Genomic DNA, 16842 nt, shown 5'->3' on the forward strand with positions numbered 1-16842 from the left:
ACTGAATGAGAAAATGTATTATGAAAACATCCAGTAGAAGATCTGGCACATTGGGGAATTACTAACTACAGGAGCAGTCAATCATTTCACCAGCGAGATGGGAGACCAGATGTACTCTCGCCTCCTAGATTAAAACCCTAAAAGAATGACACAAATCCAGGAAATGTGCTAAAATGAAGGGCAATAAATTCATAACAGAGGAACTAGGATACAGAAAGCAAATATGAGAGCACTGTTTTTAATCTTTCAGCAATGACTGTCATGGTTTAAGGTAAGGAAAAGTATTTATGCCACTTGATCAAATAAAGATCCAACCTTGGTATTTTAACATTTTATTATTGAGCTCCCCACAGAAACAGCAGTGTTCTTTTGGCAGCTTTTCACTGCAGAATGAACAGAACAGAGGCCTTCAGCCTCCAGCCTTGTATCTTTCCCACTGTATGGCTATAGTCTTCGGAAAACCAGACATGTGTGCTGAAGAAAGATGTATGATATGCTGGCAGGAAAATGATTGTGGTGTCTGCAGACCAAGGTCTGAATCTCAGCTGTGTCACAGCTGTTAGTCTATAGGAAGATTTCCTAAATATTTGTGCTTCAGATACTGCTTCTGTAAACAGGCATAATATTTCTGATGTGACATAGTTGCTCTATCAGAATTTATACAAACAGTCTAATGTCCTAAACAGCATACAGTACATGGCTACAGGCTAATTTTTGTGTATTTCTGGCTACTAACCCTTTCTTTCTGCTCACAAGTATGAAAGGACTTAGCGTTTGAGATTTTCCTCTCCTCCTTTTTACCTTTCATTTACCTCCTTTAAATTTTCATACTCCTGAAAATTTAATTAATCCTCTTTTTGTGCACGGTGAGGATAACTAAGATCTAATTTCTCAGCAAATGTTTTAGTATGCAAAACGTTATTAACTATAGTTGCCATGCTATACATCTGGTTTCCAGAACTTATTTATGTATTTACTTATGTGTGTATTTATTTATTGAGAGAGATGAGGTCTCACTCTGTTGGCCAGGCTGGAATGCAGTGGTCCAGTCATGGTTTACTGTAGCCTCAAACTCCTGGGCTCAAGCAGTCCTCCCACCTCAGCCTTTCAAGTAGCTGGGACGACAATTGCATGCCACCATGCCCTGATAAGTAAAACAATTTGTTTGGTAGAAATGGGGTATCTCCATGTTGTCCAGGCTGGCCTCAAACTCCTGGGCTTAAGCAATCTTCCTTCCTTGGCCTCCCAAAGGACTGAGATTACAGGTGTGAGCTACCATGCCCAGCCTTTATCTTATGTCTGGAATTTTGTATCCTTTGACTAACATCTCCCCATTGCCTCTTTCCCCTGGCCCCTGGTGACAGCCTTCTGCTCTCCCTTTCTGTGAATTTGATTTTTAAAAGTTCTACATATAAATGAGATTTTGCAGTGTTTGTCTTTCTTCGACTGGCTTATTTCACTTAACATAATGTCCTTCATGTTCATTCATGTTGTCTCAAAGACAGAATTTCCTTCTCTTTTGAAGCTGAGTAATGTTCCATTATGTGCATGAATATCTGTCTATCTTATATTTTCTGTATCCATTCATTTATCAAGGGACACAGGTTATTTTCATATCTTGGCTATTGTGAATAATGCTGCAATGAACATGGGCCTGCAGATATCCCTTCAAGATAGTATTTTATTTTACTTTATTTTTTGACATATATCCAGAAATGGGTTTGCTAGAGCATATGGTAGACCTATTTTTAATTTTTTGAGACACCTCATACTGTTTTCTGTAATGGCTGTACTAATTTACATTCCCATCAGCAGGATAAAAATTGTGATAATAATTTTGTAATGTATACATATATCAAAACATTACATTGTACACCTTAAATGTATGCAATTTTTATTTATCAATTATACTTGAATAAAGCTGGAAACAAAACAAACAAAAGGAAAGCAATAATAATTGAAAACAAAGGAAATTTAATTCAGCGTTGGACAGACATGAGGCAGGAGTTGGGTGTCAGCAGGGTTGGACAGGAAGCATAAGGAAATGACGACGCATGCCTGCAGCCATAGAGTTTGGGGAAATGATAACAATCCAGCTTTTCAAATGGGAGCAGTGGGAGAATACAAAGATTGGATTTGACTTTAAAGGAGATCTGTGTCTAGGTAAAGAATATGGGCTCTATATTTTTCTATTTCTTTCTGGAAGTTCTCTAGACTTTCTGGGTGAGGGGATTCATGAGTGTGTGGAGAAGCGAGCTGAGCAGGCATGCACATGTTTGTGAGTGAGGCCTGGCACAGCGAGGATGGAGTTCAGGTGAAAGTAACAGGACTCGGCAACTTCTTGGACGTGTGGGGTTAAGAAGAGCAGGGAGATGGGAGGACTTAGTGTTTTCCGAGCCTGGGTGACTGGGAAGATGATGGGGATATTTGCCCCAGAGTGTGTGTGTGTGTGTGTATGTGTGTGTGTGTGTATTTAGGTTAAACAATTTCAGTATTCTACTGTGTTCCTCAAATAATGTAATTCCAAGACATGTACTTAGCTAACCACATTTCTTGGGATCCTCTTAATCTAGAATGTTCTCTTTCTTTTGTAGAATCTGGAAGAGCACACAACATTGCAAATATACTCCCACCATCCACAGCACCAGTGGGGCACGGGCCATACTTTGGCAGGATCTGATACTTTATAAACACTATCTAATGTCACTTGACTTTTTCCAACCCCCTGACAAGGTTGGTTGACATTGGGCTGCACAGGAAGTGAGAAGCTGCCTGTGAGTCAACACTTTAGCTAGGAAGGACAGGACTGGCAGGCCCCATGAGAAGTAGGCTAGAAGTCAAGCTTGGTGAAAGAAAGACACATAGGAGAAAGACTGGTGGGTGTTACTGGTCCAGACAGGTGAGGGTTCAAGACCATTATTCAGTTCATGATGAATGTGGTAAGTCCAGGATCCAGCAGACGATGCAGCAGGTGTCAGGCACACACACTGCGAGCCTGGACCGGAATATCTGGGCAGTATTAATTTATAATAAAAAAAAATTATTCTGGAAAACTGTACAGTGGATTTGCTGAACCAATTGCTCCTACTGTTGTTGCTTCTATGAGCCAGAACTTGCCTTAGTGTGTAGCTGAGTCCCCAGTGGAAGGAAAAAAAGGCTGGCATAGCTGGGGAGAAGAGCAGGTGGCAAAGGGAGAGAAGTCCTGATGCTTGGTGGCAAAACTGTTGGAATTTTGGAGCACTGTAGCCTGTTCCAACTCTGTACCTTTTATGTATGTTTACTTATACCCCATGATGTTTCAGTAAGAATTTAATATGCTCTCATAAGGCAATGCAAAATACCAATGATAAGATAAATTAAAATGCAGGTGGTAGGCTAAATTAAAATACAGATGATAAGGTAAGTTAAGGGTGAGCCAAAAGAAAAATAAGCAAAATCTAGGACTGGCAAAATGAAATGGAGCAAGGATTTGTGCCTTTGGTAATGGCCTCCACATACAAGCCACACATTTGACTCCAATCACTGACACAACCAATTAGGAAAAGGAAACCTGATTACTCTCACAGTCCACAATGTCCAAGATAAAACACGAACCGATTTTATTTATGGAATTCTTCTTAACACAATATTGACTAGAATTCTCTAGGGAAGCACTATCCCACTCGGTGATATTATAAACAGCTCTTATAATAAAATCCTTTTAATTGATAAGCTGATGGCAATTTCTTCATTTTGGCTGCTGGCATCACACACATGCACAAGCCCAAGAAAGCAAGCAAAGAGAAACAAAACAAACAACTCCTAAACCAAAATTGGTTCAATGGAACAGTTCAGTTTTCTATCTATCTAGACCTGGCTTCATCTAGAAGTGAATATTGATCTGATACATATGAAATAGTCTTATTTGCATATTGTTACTTAGCCTGAGTGAGTTTCCTCTCTGCAAACATAGGCTATGGGATACTTATGAGGATTAGACAATAAAATGTGAGAACCTGTAAACACAGTGCCTGTCATGTAAAGCATGAACAAGTCATACTGGTTATGTTTGACAACAACATCAGTGACAGAAATCCCAGCACATATTTGCTGAATTTCACAGTGCCATTTGCCATTCTTTTCTGCTAATCGGCCGGGGCATGGGCAAAGCAAGCAGGATACATCGTGATGGCACAGGGAATCTGCGTAGCCTGTAGATGAGCCGCGATTCACCATGAGCAGGCTGAAGGCTTACTTTTCAATTTGTCTTTCACAGGAATAACACTCTACAGCCACCCATATGGAGGGGCCTTGCTGAATGAGGACAGGATGTGAGTTGACGGAATGCTGAGGGGTGTGTCACTCTGACTATGGAAGAAAATCTGTGGGTTACTTAGGGATGACTTTGGTCTCTCTTTTGTATTTGCCCCAAGAGATGGCTTATAGAGTTAGTAAGAAATGCCCACAGGACTTGAGCATTTCTTTGCAAAGTGTGAGAAAAATGACTATTAAGAGAGGCGGTGCATTGACTGAGCTTAAAACAGATGATTATGTCATGCAACTGTACTTCTAAGCAGAAATTATTCTAAGGGAATGATTTACCAGAAGCTTATGTGGCTGCCTTCCAAAGAGTTTTTGGGGTTAAAATCATAAACATTGTATTCATGTAGGTCAACATAGTAATGCCTCCTTGAATATTTCTCATGCAAGATTTTCCTCAAGATCCAGATGGAGACATGGGCGGGGATAAGGCCAGAGCTCTTCAGGTACAGAATTCTGTGCCAGTTCTCACTGTCTTTGTAAAGGGTAGCACACTTCCACCTGTCTTCTCTCTTTCTCCCCCATCTCCCTTCTCTGTGATATGGTTGACAAACTGTTAATTAAAAGTCAATAGTAAAAATAGGTATTTAAAAATACTTTAAAATACTTTAAAATACCTACCAAATTAAGTTGGAGAATGCAAATCTGCTTAATGGGCATTCTCTGCTCAAGTTGTTAATCTGGCAGGAACCGGCAGGAAGCATGGGTTGGGTTGCAGCTTGTCCTCACATTCCCATAATGATTTTCAGGATTCTAGCTTTAACAGTGTCTGACACCTTCCAGAATTCCAAGAGTAGGCTAGCTGACATCTGTTGTAGAGTGCGACACAATGGAGCAGAAGGCATGGCACAGCAGATGACTTGTGCTGAGGAGTTCCATCGCGTCGGCCTCCTGAAAGACCATCTGTGGTCTGATTGTTCCTAAAGAAGGGAGGGGTTGAGAGGAGGCAGCAATTGACTTGAGTGAAAGTAGTAGTGCTCCAGGTAAAACCATTACTAAGAAAATGTACAGTGTATATTATTACAAAGCACCTCAATCTATTGCAAAATCTCTTTGGCATTTCATATGACTAAATTCAGAGATGGGCCAGTAGTACAGTGTGGAGCTGTAGTGAAGGCTCCTCTCTGGCAGATGCTACTGCATTGCAAAGCAGTCCCCGTGTGGGAAAAGGTCACAGCTTACCCGGATGCTGCTCAGAGGATATCTTTCATCTTAATTGGGAGTCAGGCTCAATGGTGAAGAGCAGATTTTGACACAAGAAAGCTCTGAAATGCCCTCAAACTGTGCTCCTCAGTTATGTCTTCTGTAAACTGAGCTTAGTCATCCATGTCTCAAAAGGTGGCTGAGGGGACTTAATGAGGGAATCCATGCCCTTAGTCAACATGCCTGGCTGATTATGAATTTTTAATTAGCAGTTTTCACTGCTGTCATCATTGCTGATTGTTATTAGCAAAGAAGGCTTGTGTTCTTCTTCTGGCGCCTGAGAGCTGCTGTGTTCTGCCCGCAGCCTGGAGAGCATCCGTCAGTGTGGAGTGGCCCTCTGCATCGTGCTGGGATTCTCCATCCTGTCTGCATCCATCGGCAGCTCCGTGGTGAGGGACAGAGTGATTGGAGCCAAAAGGTTGCAGCACATAAGTGGCCTTGGCTACAGAATGTACTGGTTCACAAACTTCCTATATGACATGGTATGATTTGGGAATGAGATTCTGTGCGCTTCCACAATAGTGATCTAAATCGTGTGTGTGTATGGAGGGATGGAGGGGAGTGTGGGGCCCTGGCTGCCTCGGAGTGTCCACAAAAAGGGGTCATGTTATTGATAAGAGCATTTCAGATTAAGTTACCTTTACTGATCACCATAGAATTGGTTCCTAATGGGAAGACTGACAAGCTTCAGGCTGGAGAACTCGGAAATTATAGAACTTCACAAAGATGCAAAGTTTCTTCCTGAGGAGATGAGGAGATAATCACCTTTACTATGCTTTTTTCAACGGGTTAGTAGGTGAGATGATAAAAATCACTAGAAATGATCTTTCATCTGCATGCCTAACACCCGCTTCTGTGAGACCTGTGCCTCATTGCCTAATAGGTACGGCAGGTATTACTAGCATTTCTGGAATGCACTCAGTTCCCCAGTGGAAACCCTCCAGATCAGCGTCTCTAGTCCTTAGGGACAATAATGGATGCTTTGTCTAGGTGTTCCCTATTCTTCAGGACATTTATCTTAACTAAAAAAAAATGCATCTTATATGATAAGTTGTTCTTAGTGGTCAATATCTACTGTTATTGTTATCTGGTGGAGCTGTCTTTATTTTGTAGGAAAGTGATGTCCTTGCCCTCATACATATGATTCATCCTGTGATACAGAAAGTCATATGTAAATCAGTGGAAGGCTGGAGGGCTACCATTTACTGAGCACCTTCCACACACCAGGTGCTGTCCCAGCTGTGCTACACTCTGCACAAAATTCCACATATTAACATGTTGCTTTCCTGTGAGGTTTATTTCTTTGAGCTGGCTTAGAATTTAGCTAATTTATTTCCTTTTGATGGTGTAACTTGGATTTTTGTTTTGTTTTGTTTTGTTTTGAAAGTACACTTTATAGGGATCACACCTAAGTTACCGAACATTTCAGGAGTTCATTTAATTTAATCAGAAGTTTCCCTGAACCTGCCTGGAGATAGATATCACCTGGGACATTTGGTAACAATAAGGATTCCCAAGGGCCTATCCTTCAAGATTCTATTCAATAGGACTAGGAGGACTTGGAGGTCTGTGTTTTACTAGGTGCTCAAGGTGATTTATGAATCTTAACCAAGATTGACAAATTATGGGTCTTTAAATCCTTATATTTACTGAGGGACACTTGAAGGCAGGTAAGTGGAAGTGACTTGTACGAGGTTTTACTTCTAGTTGGTACAGAGATGGCTTCTCAGTGCCAGCCTCTGTCTCCTGGTCCAGTTTTGTTCACAACGCTACACACTGCTGCTGGCTACTTGACTCTCTTCCATCTGTCATTTAACAGTGTCTAAGGGCCACAACTTTCCCAGGGAACAGGGAAGAAGGGTGTGGCAAGAGAGAATCACAACACACAGGGGGCCATGCTTATAGGACACCATGGGGCTTTCCAAGTCTCCAAAACCCCAGGATCTTGCTTCCTTTCTGCATCCTTAGTTTATTATCTCTTTATGCCTCCCAGTCAGTCTGGCTTTTCTTTACTCTGTGATGTTTGACCTTGGGGATTAAGGACAGAGAGAGTTCTTTGCTTCTTGTTTGGATGGTTTCCATCTTCATCCAATCATTCTCTGCTTATTCTATTCAATCATTGATTTAATAAAATTTTTGAGGATCTGTTGTAGGTCAAGGTGTGTACAAGGTTGCTATGGACTAAATGATTATGTCCCCCCAAATTTCATATGTTGATCACCCCAGTGTGATGGTATTTGGAGGTGGGATCTTGGAGAGGTAATTAGGTTCTGAGGGTGGAGCCCTCCTGAATGGGATTAGTGCCCTTGTAAAAAAGGCCTCAGAGAGTTCTGTGTGAGAACACAGTGAGAAGTCACAGTCTGAACCAGGAAACCAGCCTTTGCCAGACACTGAATCTGCCAACATCTTGATTCTGGTCTTTCCAGCCTCCAGAACTGTGAGTAATAAAGTTGTGTGGTTTATAAGACACTTGGTCTATGTTATTCTATCACAGCCCCACAAACGGTGTTGGGCATAAAACCATGCATAAAACAGAGAAGATTGCTCCCCTCAAAGAGATTTTCATGAGAGGAAGCAGAAAACAAGCAAGTAAACAAACAAATAAATAAATGCACAAGATACAGTTGGCCCATGACTGGGTCTATTGATAGAATGAAAGAGAATGATGGGATGGAGAATGACTTCAAATGTGGAGGTCAAAGAAGACAGTGAAACTTAAGCTGAGATCTGTGAGGTAAGAAGGGGCCCTCCCCATGGATGACATGCAGGAAGAGCTCTGCAACTTGAGTCTCTAAGAGAAGAAGGAGCCAGTTGTGTGACAGCCCCAAAGAAAGCCATGGCTGTTGTTGGCCTGTGGGGAGCACCTTAAGGTGAGGCTGGATAGAGAGGTAGTGTGAGGAGTCTGTCCTTGGTTCTACATGTGTGGGAGGAGGCTGTGTTTCCTGAAAGCTGATTGGATTCCTTGACCCTCCTCAAAGGAGATGGGTATGCATGACAGTAGTAGTCTCCTCAGGCTGTCATAACAAAATACCACAGGCTGGGTGCCTTCACCAGGGAAACTTGATTCTCTCGTTGTCCTGGAGGCTGGAAGTCTGAGATCAAGGTGTTGGCAGGGTTGGTTTCTTCTGAGGCTTCTCTCCTTGGCTTGTAGACAGCCATCCTCTCCCTGTGTCCTCACATGGTCAGCCCTCTGTGAGTGACTGCATCCTGATCTCTTCTAGGGACACCAGTCATGTTGGATGAGGGCTCACCCAATTGACTTAATTTTACCTTAATCACTTGTTTAAAGCCCTGTCTCCAAATACAGTCACATCTCGAAATACTGGGGGTTCAACATATGAATTTTGGGGGGATACAACTCAGGTTATAACAAGTGACTTTCCAGGACTAATTCCATGGCTACAGAACTCCTAATGTGCAAAATAGGAAATATATTTGTGAAGTTGAAAGGAAACTTCAGGATAAGCATATGATAATCAATATGACCATCTGATGTAACAGCTCTCCCTTATTTCTTTTTATTTTCTCAGCTCTTTTACTTGGTTTCCGTCTGCCTGTGTGTTGCTGTTATTGTCGCCTTCCAGTTAACAGCTTTTACTTTCCGCGAGAACTTGGCAGCCACGGCCCTCCTGCTGTCACTTTTCGGGTATGTGATGAGAAACGCTGCTGCAGAATTACGGTTTGTTTTCTGAAAAAGAAAACCCTCAGGATGGCTTTGAACCTGCTGTCGACTTCATGATTTCCTCTCTTTTGAAGCAATTATGTTGCTTCTGCAAGGGACACGGAGCAAACAAGCCTGAGTAGGATGATGAATGCCCTGTGGAGGAAGGAAGGGCTGACCTGGTCGTGATGAAGATAGCTCTGCCCTGTCTCAGACAGACCCTCAAGCTGTTTGACAAACTTGTGCAGCTGGAAATGGATTCTTTATTATTCTCACTTTGACATTAATCAGGGGCTCAAATACATAATCCAGTTAGCTGGGAGATTGCATTTGTGGAGGTTCTCTCAGTAAGCTGTCTGGCGTTTTTTTCTCCTCTCCTATAATATTAGTAGTTTGAAAATGTTTTGTCTAATTTCTATCACTTTTTTTCTCAGATGAAAAAATAGCAAATGGAGAAAAGTCATTTTATGAATTTCTGATTTATGCATACTAGTCAGGATCATTGCTAGTGGCCTCAAAATTATATCTACCTGGTATCAGGATATATACGTCTTCTTATGTGTCATGCATATGTGCTTATATACAGGCTAACTACATAAGAGATACTTAGTAGGGAAAATAATTATCATACTAATTTATTATAATTCAAGGCTATTTTAAAAGATAAAACAACTTGCTTTTATTTAAGAGGATTGCAAATAAAATGATATTTACAGTTTGTATTTATATAAGTGGCCTAGTTATTCAAAACGTCTAATTAGAGACAGAGTTTTACGTAAACAAATATGTACTATTACTAGATGAATGTGTAGGTGGATGGGTGGATGGATGGAAGTAGGTAGATAAGAGAGAGAGAGAAAGAGAGATAGAGGGAGAAAGATTAAGAGAGAGAGAAAGAGAGATTAAGAGAGAGAGGGAAAGAGAGATTAAGAGAGAGAGGGAGAGAGAGTGAGAGAGAGAGAAACAAGACAGACAGACAAACTTTTGGGGGAACATTGATATTACTACTCACTAACCCCAATTCTATGGCTTTGGTAATACTAATTATTCTGTCTAATGCTCAGTTTTTTCTCTATAAAACTTCATGTCTTTTGCTATAAAGATTAAATTAAATAGTTTATGCAAATATCATGGACAATGACTGGTACAAAGTACTCATTAAATTAATTTTAGCCATTATTGTTACTCTTTAGAATTATTTTACTCTTTAGAAGATGTAATATCCTAAGCTATAAAGCATGCTTATAGTAGACATATGTTTATTATATTTAACTAGAAATTTATGGACTTGTGTATAAAGATCTATATGTGTGTGTACCCAGCTCTAAGAACACAGTTTGATTTCAGTTTATTGATCCAATTGAATGGATAGTGTTGTCATGTCTCCCTCTAGTTCGAGTAAAATAAACTTTGCTATAAAATTATTTTTTGAATTTTAGGAGAGTATATCTCAAAAACTGAGTTAAAACTTAGATGAAATGGTTAGAAAGCCTTAAAAACATGCTTTTAGAATTTTTTATTAATGTTGTTTTGATTTTGAAACCCTTTACGAATTTGAATTTGAATACCTTCATTTAAAAAAAAAGAATTTGAATTAAACTAAGAATTCTCTTCACATACATAACTACCACATTTTTCAAAGAATTTCTGGAGATTCACAGGTCTGTTAAAGCACAATCATAGGCAATAGGGGTTACACACTTCTGGTTAAGAACTCTTAGGTTGCAGGGACTGGAAAGGTGTCAAAGATACCTCAGACTGTATTTGTGGTCATAGCTAATTCCAGGGAAGAAGAGCCCCCAAGGGAAGTCAATCAGGGTCACCGGGTGACATCCATGGGGATGCAGATTTAGAAGGTAGCTCTTTCTTCATGGAGCACAGCCAGTGGAACTGGTGACCCCCCACTGTAACAGGAGGGGCAGTGAGAGACCTGGTCTGGGGAACCACTGTCTCCTGTGTGCCTGGCAATCTCTGGGTGAGGATAGCAGAAATGGCTCACGCCTGTTGTCCCTCTAAGGATCTGTGGGTACAGGGAGCCCAAAGGCAAACTCAGGAAAGCCGAATCCCGAACTGAAACCTAAGAGCAAGTCCAGGCATTAATGGCTGCTTAAAGGCAGGAATCTGAAAATCTACTCATCTGACAAAGGGCTAATATCCAGAACCTACAAAGAACTCAAACAAATTTACAAGAAAAAAACAAACAACCCCATCACAAAGTGGGTAAAGGATATGAACAGACATTTCTCAAAAGAAGACATGCATACAGCCAACAGACACATGAAAAAATGCTCATCATCACTGGCCATCAGAGAAATGCAAATCAAAACCACAATGAGATACCATCTCACACCAGTTAGAATGGCAATCTTTAAAAAATCAGGAAACAACAGGTGCTGGAGAGGATGTGGAGAAATAGGAACACTTTTACACTGTTGGTGGGATTGTAAACTAGTTCAGTCATTGTGGAAAACAGTATGGCGATTCCTCAAGGATCTAGAACTAGAAATACCATATGACCCAGCCATCCCATTACTGGGTATATACCCAAAGGATTATAAATCATGCTGCTATAAAGACACATGCACACGTATGTTCATTGCAGCACTATTCACAATAGCAAAGACTTGGAATCAACCCAAATGTCCATCAGTGACAGACTGGATTAAGAAAATGTGGCACATATACACCATGGAATACTATGCAGCCATAAAAAAGGATGAGTTTGTGTCCTTTGTAGGGACATGGATGCAGCTGGAAACCATCATTCTCAGCAAACTATCGCAAGAACAGAAAACCAAACACCACATGTTTTCACTCATAGGTGGAACTGAACAATGAGATCACTTGGACTCGGGAAGGGGAACATCACACACCGGGGCCTATCATGGGGAGGGGGGAGGGGGGAGGGATTGCACTGGGAGTTATACCTGATGTAAATGACGAGTTGATGGGTGCTGACGAGTTGATAGGTGCAGCACACCAACATGGCACACGTATACATATGAAACAAACCTGCACGTTATGAACATGTACCCTAGAACTTAAAGTATGATAATAATAATAAAAAAAAAAGAATAAGGGATAGTATACATGAATTGATTCTTTTAAGAGATAACAAGACAAATATGCCCAATAGCAGTTTTATTGTTTTTCTTCTTTCTATCAAGGACAGTTTGTTATTTAAACTACAAAAGGGAGAGTCAGAGATAATTAGCATCCAAAAGAGGGAAGTAACATCTGAAATGAATGAAAGAAAACAGAGCCTAGCTTACATAAAAATTGAAACCTTAAGAACACATTTGATGTATATTTAGTGCCAAAAGATGAGATTACAGAATCCTGTTTGGTCTCTTGGGAAATTCACAGAGCATGGGGAAGTGGCTGATTTTCAAAAGGGGAATTTTCTTCCCCCATAAATTCCATGATGTTGTGAAGAGTAGGTCAATCTCTAGCAAATTTTAAAATCATTAAAATGATATTATATTTTAATAAAAGCCTGGAGATTATTGAAATTCACTGTAATTTTCACAAAAAAATAAATTATGCTCTCTAAGCCAATTTCATTTTTTTCTTATAAGAAAGGAGACTGGAACTGCGAATATGTTCATTTGAGCCAAGCATTTGAAAGATAACTAATGAAAATGTAGTAAAAAAAGTGATGGAATCGTAGCCAGTTGAAAACCACACTGAAAGACTCTTCATTCATCTAGCAACAGGAACTCTTGTGTGACTTCATTTAGGACTATGTCTCTGATTCTTTGTTTTTCTTAAATAATGCTTTGATCCACTTGTCAAATATTTAAATGACATAACCCAGCATGGAAACCTTATGTAATAAATAACAAAGTACAGATGCTGAACCATCTCAAAGGAAGTAGAGCCTAGTGTTGAGGTGCTAATTAGTCCCTCAAGTGCAGATCGGGTATGCGGGCTCCACAGCAAGACAGGGAGGCTGCTGCACCCTTAGATTGTATTGCTGAATGTGGAGATGCTGATCAAAGCAGATGATAATCTTGCTGTGTGTTGTGCCAGGCCAACCACATCATGTTCTCTGTGAGGTGGCCTTACCTAAACTCCCCTAAGTTCCACAATGCAAAATTTAACAGAGAGAGCTGGTTGAATATCGTGTTGTTAAAGGAGCAGAGAAAGACCCAGTCTTTTGTAGTGGAGGTTTAAGCGGAATAACATGGCTATCCTCAGCTATTTAAAGGACTGTCACATGGAAAAGAAAAGCAATTTGTCACATGTTGTTCCAGAATGTAGAGTTAGAATCGGTAGTTATAAGTTGGAGAGGGTTTTCATTCACTCTTAGAATGAATTTTATGGCAGTTACAGCTGCCCCAAAATTTGGCTCACAAACTTCTACTACTGCTTATGTTTTCATTGCAAAATTACTTGCAATTCTATGATTTCATTTGATTCTCAAAACAGTCGCATGACAGAGTGTAGCACTTGATTTTTGTCTCAGAAGGGACAATAAAGGAAAGAGGGGAGGTGTGTGGCGTGGGTGAATATGTGTTGGGTTTTGAATTCTGTCTGTGGTAGTTTATTTCAGACAGAGGTGTTGATAATGTACAGCCCTAAGAAGTCATGACTTACCTCTCTGGTAATTATTTTGATTTAATTAGTTGATTATCTTATGCAGCAACTGCTTTAGAACAGCTCTTGCCTCCATTTTGTGCTTTGAAAGAATTATCTTCATGCCCACATTTTGAAGCAGATTGCTATTGAGTGTCTAAAAAACTATATGATTTTATATATCATATTATATATATCTAATGAACTATGAGAATGTATCTTTTAACCCAGGAAAGCATTCCAATATCATAGATATCATATGAAAGGGAGTGTATACTAGACTAAGAGTTAACTTGAAGGCCTGGAATCTCTTATATCATTTTGAAGTCTCATGCTTTTCAGAACTTGTTAACATATTAAGAAAATCTCAGACATTTTGCAGGCACTGAAATGTTTCATGTTAAGCCAATTATTCACCATAAGAAAACAGTGATACATTTACCTTGAGTGAGCAGAGAACTTGTTGGAGCTCCAGATACATGAGAATCCTTCGGGAAAGTTGTGATTCAAAATCAGTGACTTCTCTGCTGATATTAGAAACCATCATTCAAAGTGTGTTTCCTTTATTGGGTGCAGTGGTATTATTTCAGGAAGGAGCTGAGGGAAATTGCCATGAGTGAAACCTGGCTCTAGAATGGAGGAGACAGAATGAAGAAAATGAGATGTTTTCCTTTTAGGGACGTTTGGGTGGTATCTTAGATCCTGATGTCATCTGACAAATGTGGGGACTGCTTCTAGGGTTCAATATTTAGCAATGCTTCTTACTCCCCGGTTTTGTGGCCACATGGAAATGAACCCCATGTTCAGGTTCACCTACTTGTCACCTGCAAAGCTCGATCAAGTGTCTGAACTCTGCAAATCCCCATTATTTTGCCTGTGAGATGATGGTTACAGTGCTGTCTCCTGGGTTGCTGGGGGCTAACGGAAGAATAGGGCACTCTGAGGAGTTACAGATGGTACCTCTGTGCAATGGATGCTGGAAGAAGGCTTTCAGTGTTTATTTTTAGGCCTTATTTTTTTATGTAGCTCTGCAGCTTTTTATATTCTTGGTATCTTTTAATTCTCAATATAACAACTAAGTATTATTCCTGCCTTCCTGACGAGAAGCAGAGCAAAGAAGCTCCTTTTGGGGAAGAAAAGTTGGAGAAGTCAGCTGACTTTCTCCAGGCCACAGAGCCAACGAGTTCAGGCCCATGTACAGCCCGTGTGTTGTGACCCCATCCTGTGTTCTTTCTATTGCATTGCAGAGTCCTCTGAAGCCCCAGGAAGAGTGTGTTGTCTTCGAAAAATACCATGGAATGTATTTATGTAAAGTTCATTTCTGTTCACCAAGTGAGGAAAAATTGCTGGGCCAATAAAATTGCATCTATAATTCAGTATTATGGCTGTCCCCTTATCTGCATTTTTGTTTTCAGAGAATTCAGTTACCCACAGTCAACTGTGGTCTCAGGATATTAAATGGAAAATTCCAGAAATAAACAATTAATCGGTTTTAAAGGGCACAATGCTCTGAGTAGCATGATGAAATCTTGTACTGTCCTGCTCTGTCCTGGCAGGGACGTGAATTTCCCCTTTGTCCAGCACATCCTCACTTCAGATCTGGGAGTCAGTGAGTTACCAAATTGACTGTCGCAGCCTGGCAGTGCTTGTGTTCAGGAGACCCTTGTTTTACTAGATGGCCCCAAAGTGCTAGAGTAGGCATGCTGGCATATTACTGTAATTGTTCTATTTTATATTAGTCATTGTTCTTACTCTCTCACTGTGCCTAATTTATAAATCAAACCTTATCATAGGTTGCATGTATGGGGAAAAGCATAGTGTATAAGGTTCAGTAATATCTGCATTTTCAGGGATTCACCCCAAGGTCTTAAAATGTATCTGCCATAGATAAGAGGAAACTACTATAAATATTACAGTAAAACAAACATGACTTTTTACTTTACTTTTCAGATATGCAACTCTTCCGTGGATGTACCTGATGTCCAGAATCTTCTCCAGTTCAGACGTGGCTTTCATTTCCTATGTCTCACTAAACTTCATCTTTGGCCTTTGTACCATGCTCATAACCGTCATGCCCCGGTTGCTAGCCATCATCTCCAAAGCTAAGGTCAGTAGCTTTGTAGCATCACCTCTACACTTCTGCACCTCTAGTGCAAAGACGGTGTTAACTCATGTCTCTTGTTGCTTTTCCAACTGGAATTCAATGGAAATGCATTGGTATCCACTGTCTTTAAACTCCAGAAAGATAAATTGATTCTAATTAACAAAAAATATGTTGCCATTATAAAAGCCAAATAAAAAGGCTTAGCAACAATTGGTTAAAAGATGTGCTGTTTCAGCCACTCCATTCTTGAAGGTAGAGTCATGAAGATGTTCACTGCCATATCCCCAGCATTTTCATCAGAGACTGTTGATGAATTACTGATGAATGGCGGAACAGTGAGTCATTGAAACACGCCCTCTCAATGTTCACTATTGTTAGGGTCAGACTCTACAAGGTAGGATGGGCCATACCACAGCTGATCATGCTCTCAGGGGACAGCATGTCTGAATGATGATCTGGGGGATTCTGCCCTCTTCTCTGTGATTTCTGGAACAAATTTAATTTTGCTATTTTCCAAGTGTGGCAGCCAAGGGCTTTCCTGAGCATAAGGCCCATGGTCGGGAAGAATTTCTCCTTGTGAGATCAGCGCCACTCTCCAATAGGCCGTTCTGATTGGCAAGTCATTTTTTAAGTGTCATCTCCAGCAGGTGTCTAGGTCAAGCTGAACCCATTCGTCCTGCCACATTCCTTTCACTCCTGTCTCCTCCCTTAGTGAGGCCTACCTGGGTCTTTGCCTCTGCTTTAATACATCTTTCAGCCCCTCAGCATCCCCGGTGCTACCTGGAGGTAAGGACTTCAGATTTTGCACTTTCCTCTGCCCCCCTTATTGCAATCCTTTTCATTCTGTTTTCTTTTCTCAGCTCTGGCCACACTGTTCTCTCCTGATTCCTTGCTGTTTATATGGAGTCTGATTCCTCAGTAGTTCCCAAATGTTTGGCCAACTCAGAGGCTGAGAAAATGACCTGGAAAAGCTACTGAGCTCCTAGTTTTGAAGCAT

General features: G+C 40.6%; 1 protein-coding gene across 4 annotated transcripts in view; it reads left to right on the forward strand.

The window, feature by feature from the left end:
• Nucleotides 1-16842, forward strand: part of ABCA13 (ATP binding cassette subfamily A member 13) — a 504903-nt gene that overhangs the window by 340858 nt on the left and 147203 nt on the right. For all 4 annotated transcript variants that reach the window (XM_050785548.1, XM_050785549.1, XM_050785550.1 and 1 more), the window contains 4 exons: nt 4256-4310; nt 5807-5984; nt 9033-9148; nt 15692-15848. In XM_050785548.1, the coding sequence (XP_050641505.1) occupies nt 4256-4310; nt 5807-5984; nt 9033-9148; nt 15692-15848 (506 nt within the window). The remainder of the gene's footprint in view (nt 1-4255; nt 4311-5806; nt 5985-9032; nt 9149-15691; nt 15849-16842) is intronic.

The sequence above is a fragment of the Macaca thibetana genome, chromosome 3, assembly GCF_024542745.1.
Source record: "Macaca thibetana thibetana isolate TM-01 chromosome 3, ASM2454274v1, whole genome shotgun sequence".
Taxonomy (NCBI): Eukaryota; Metazoa; Chordata; class Mammalia; order Primates; family Cercopithecidae; genus Macaca; species Macaca thibetana.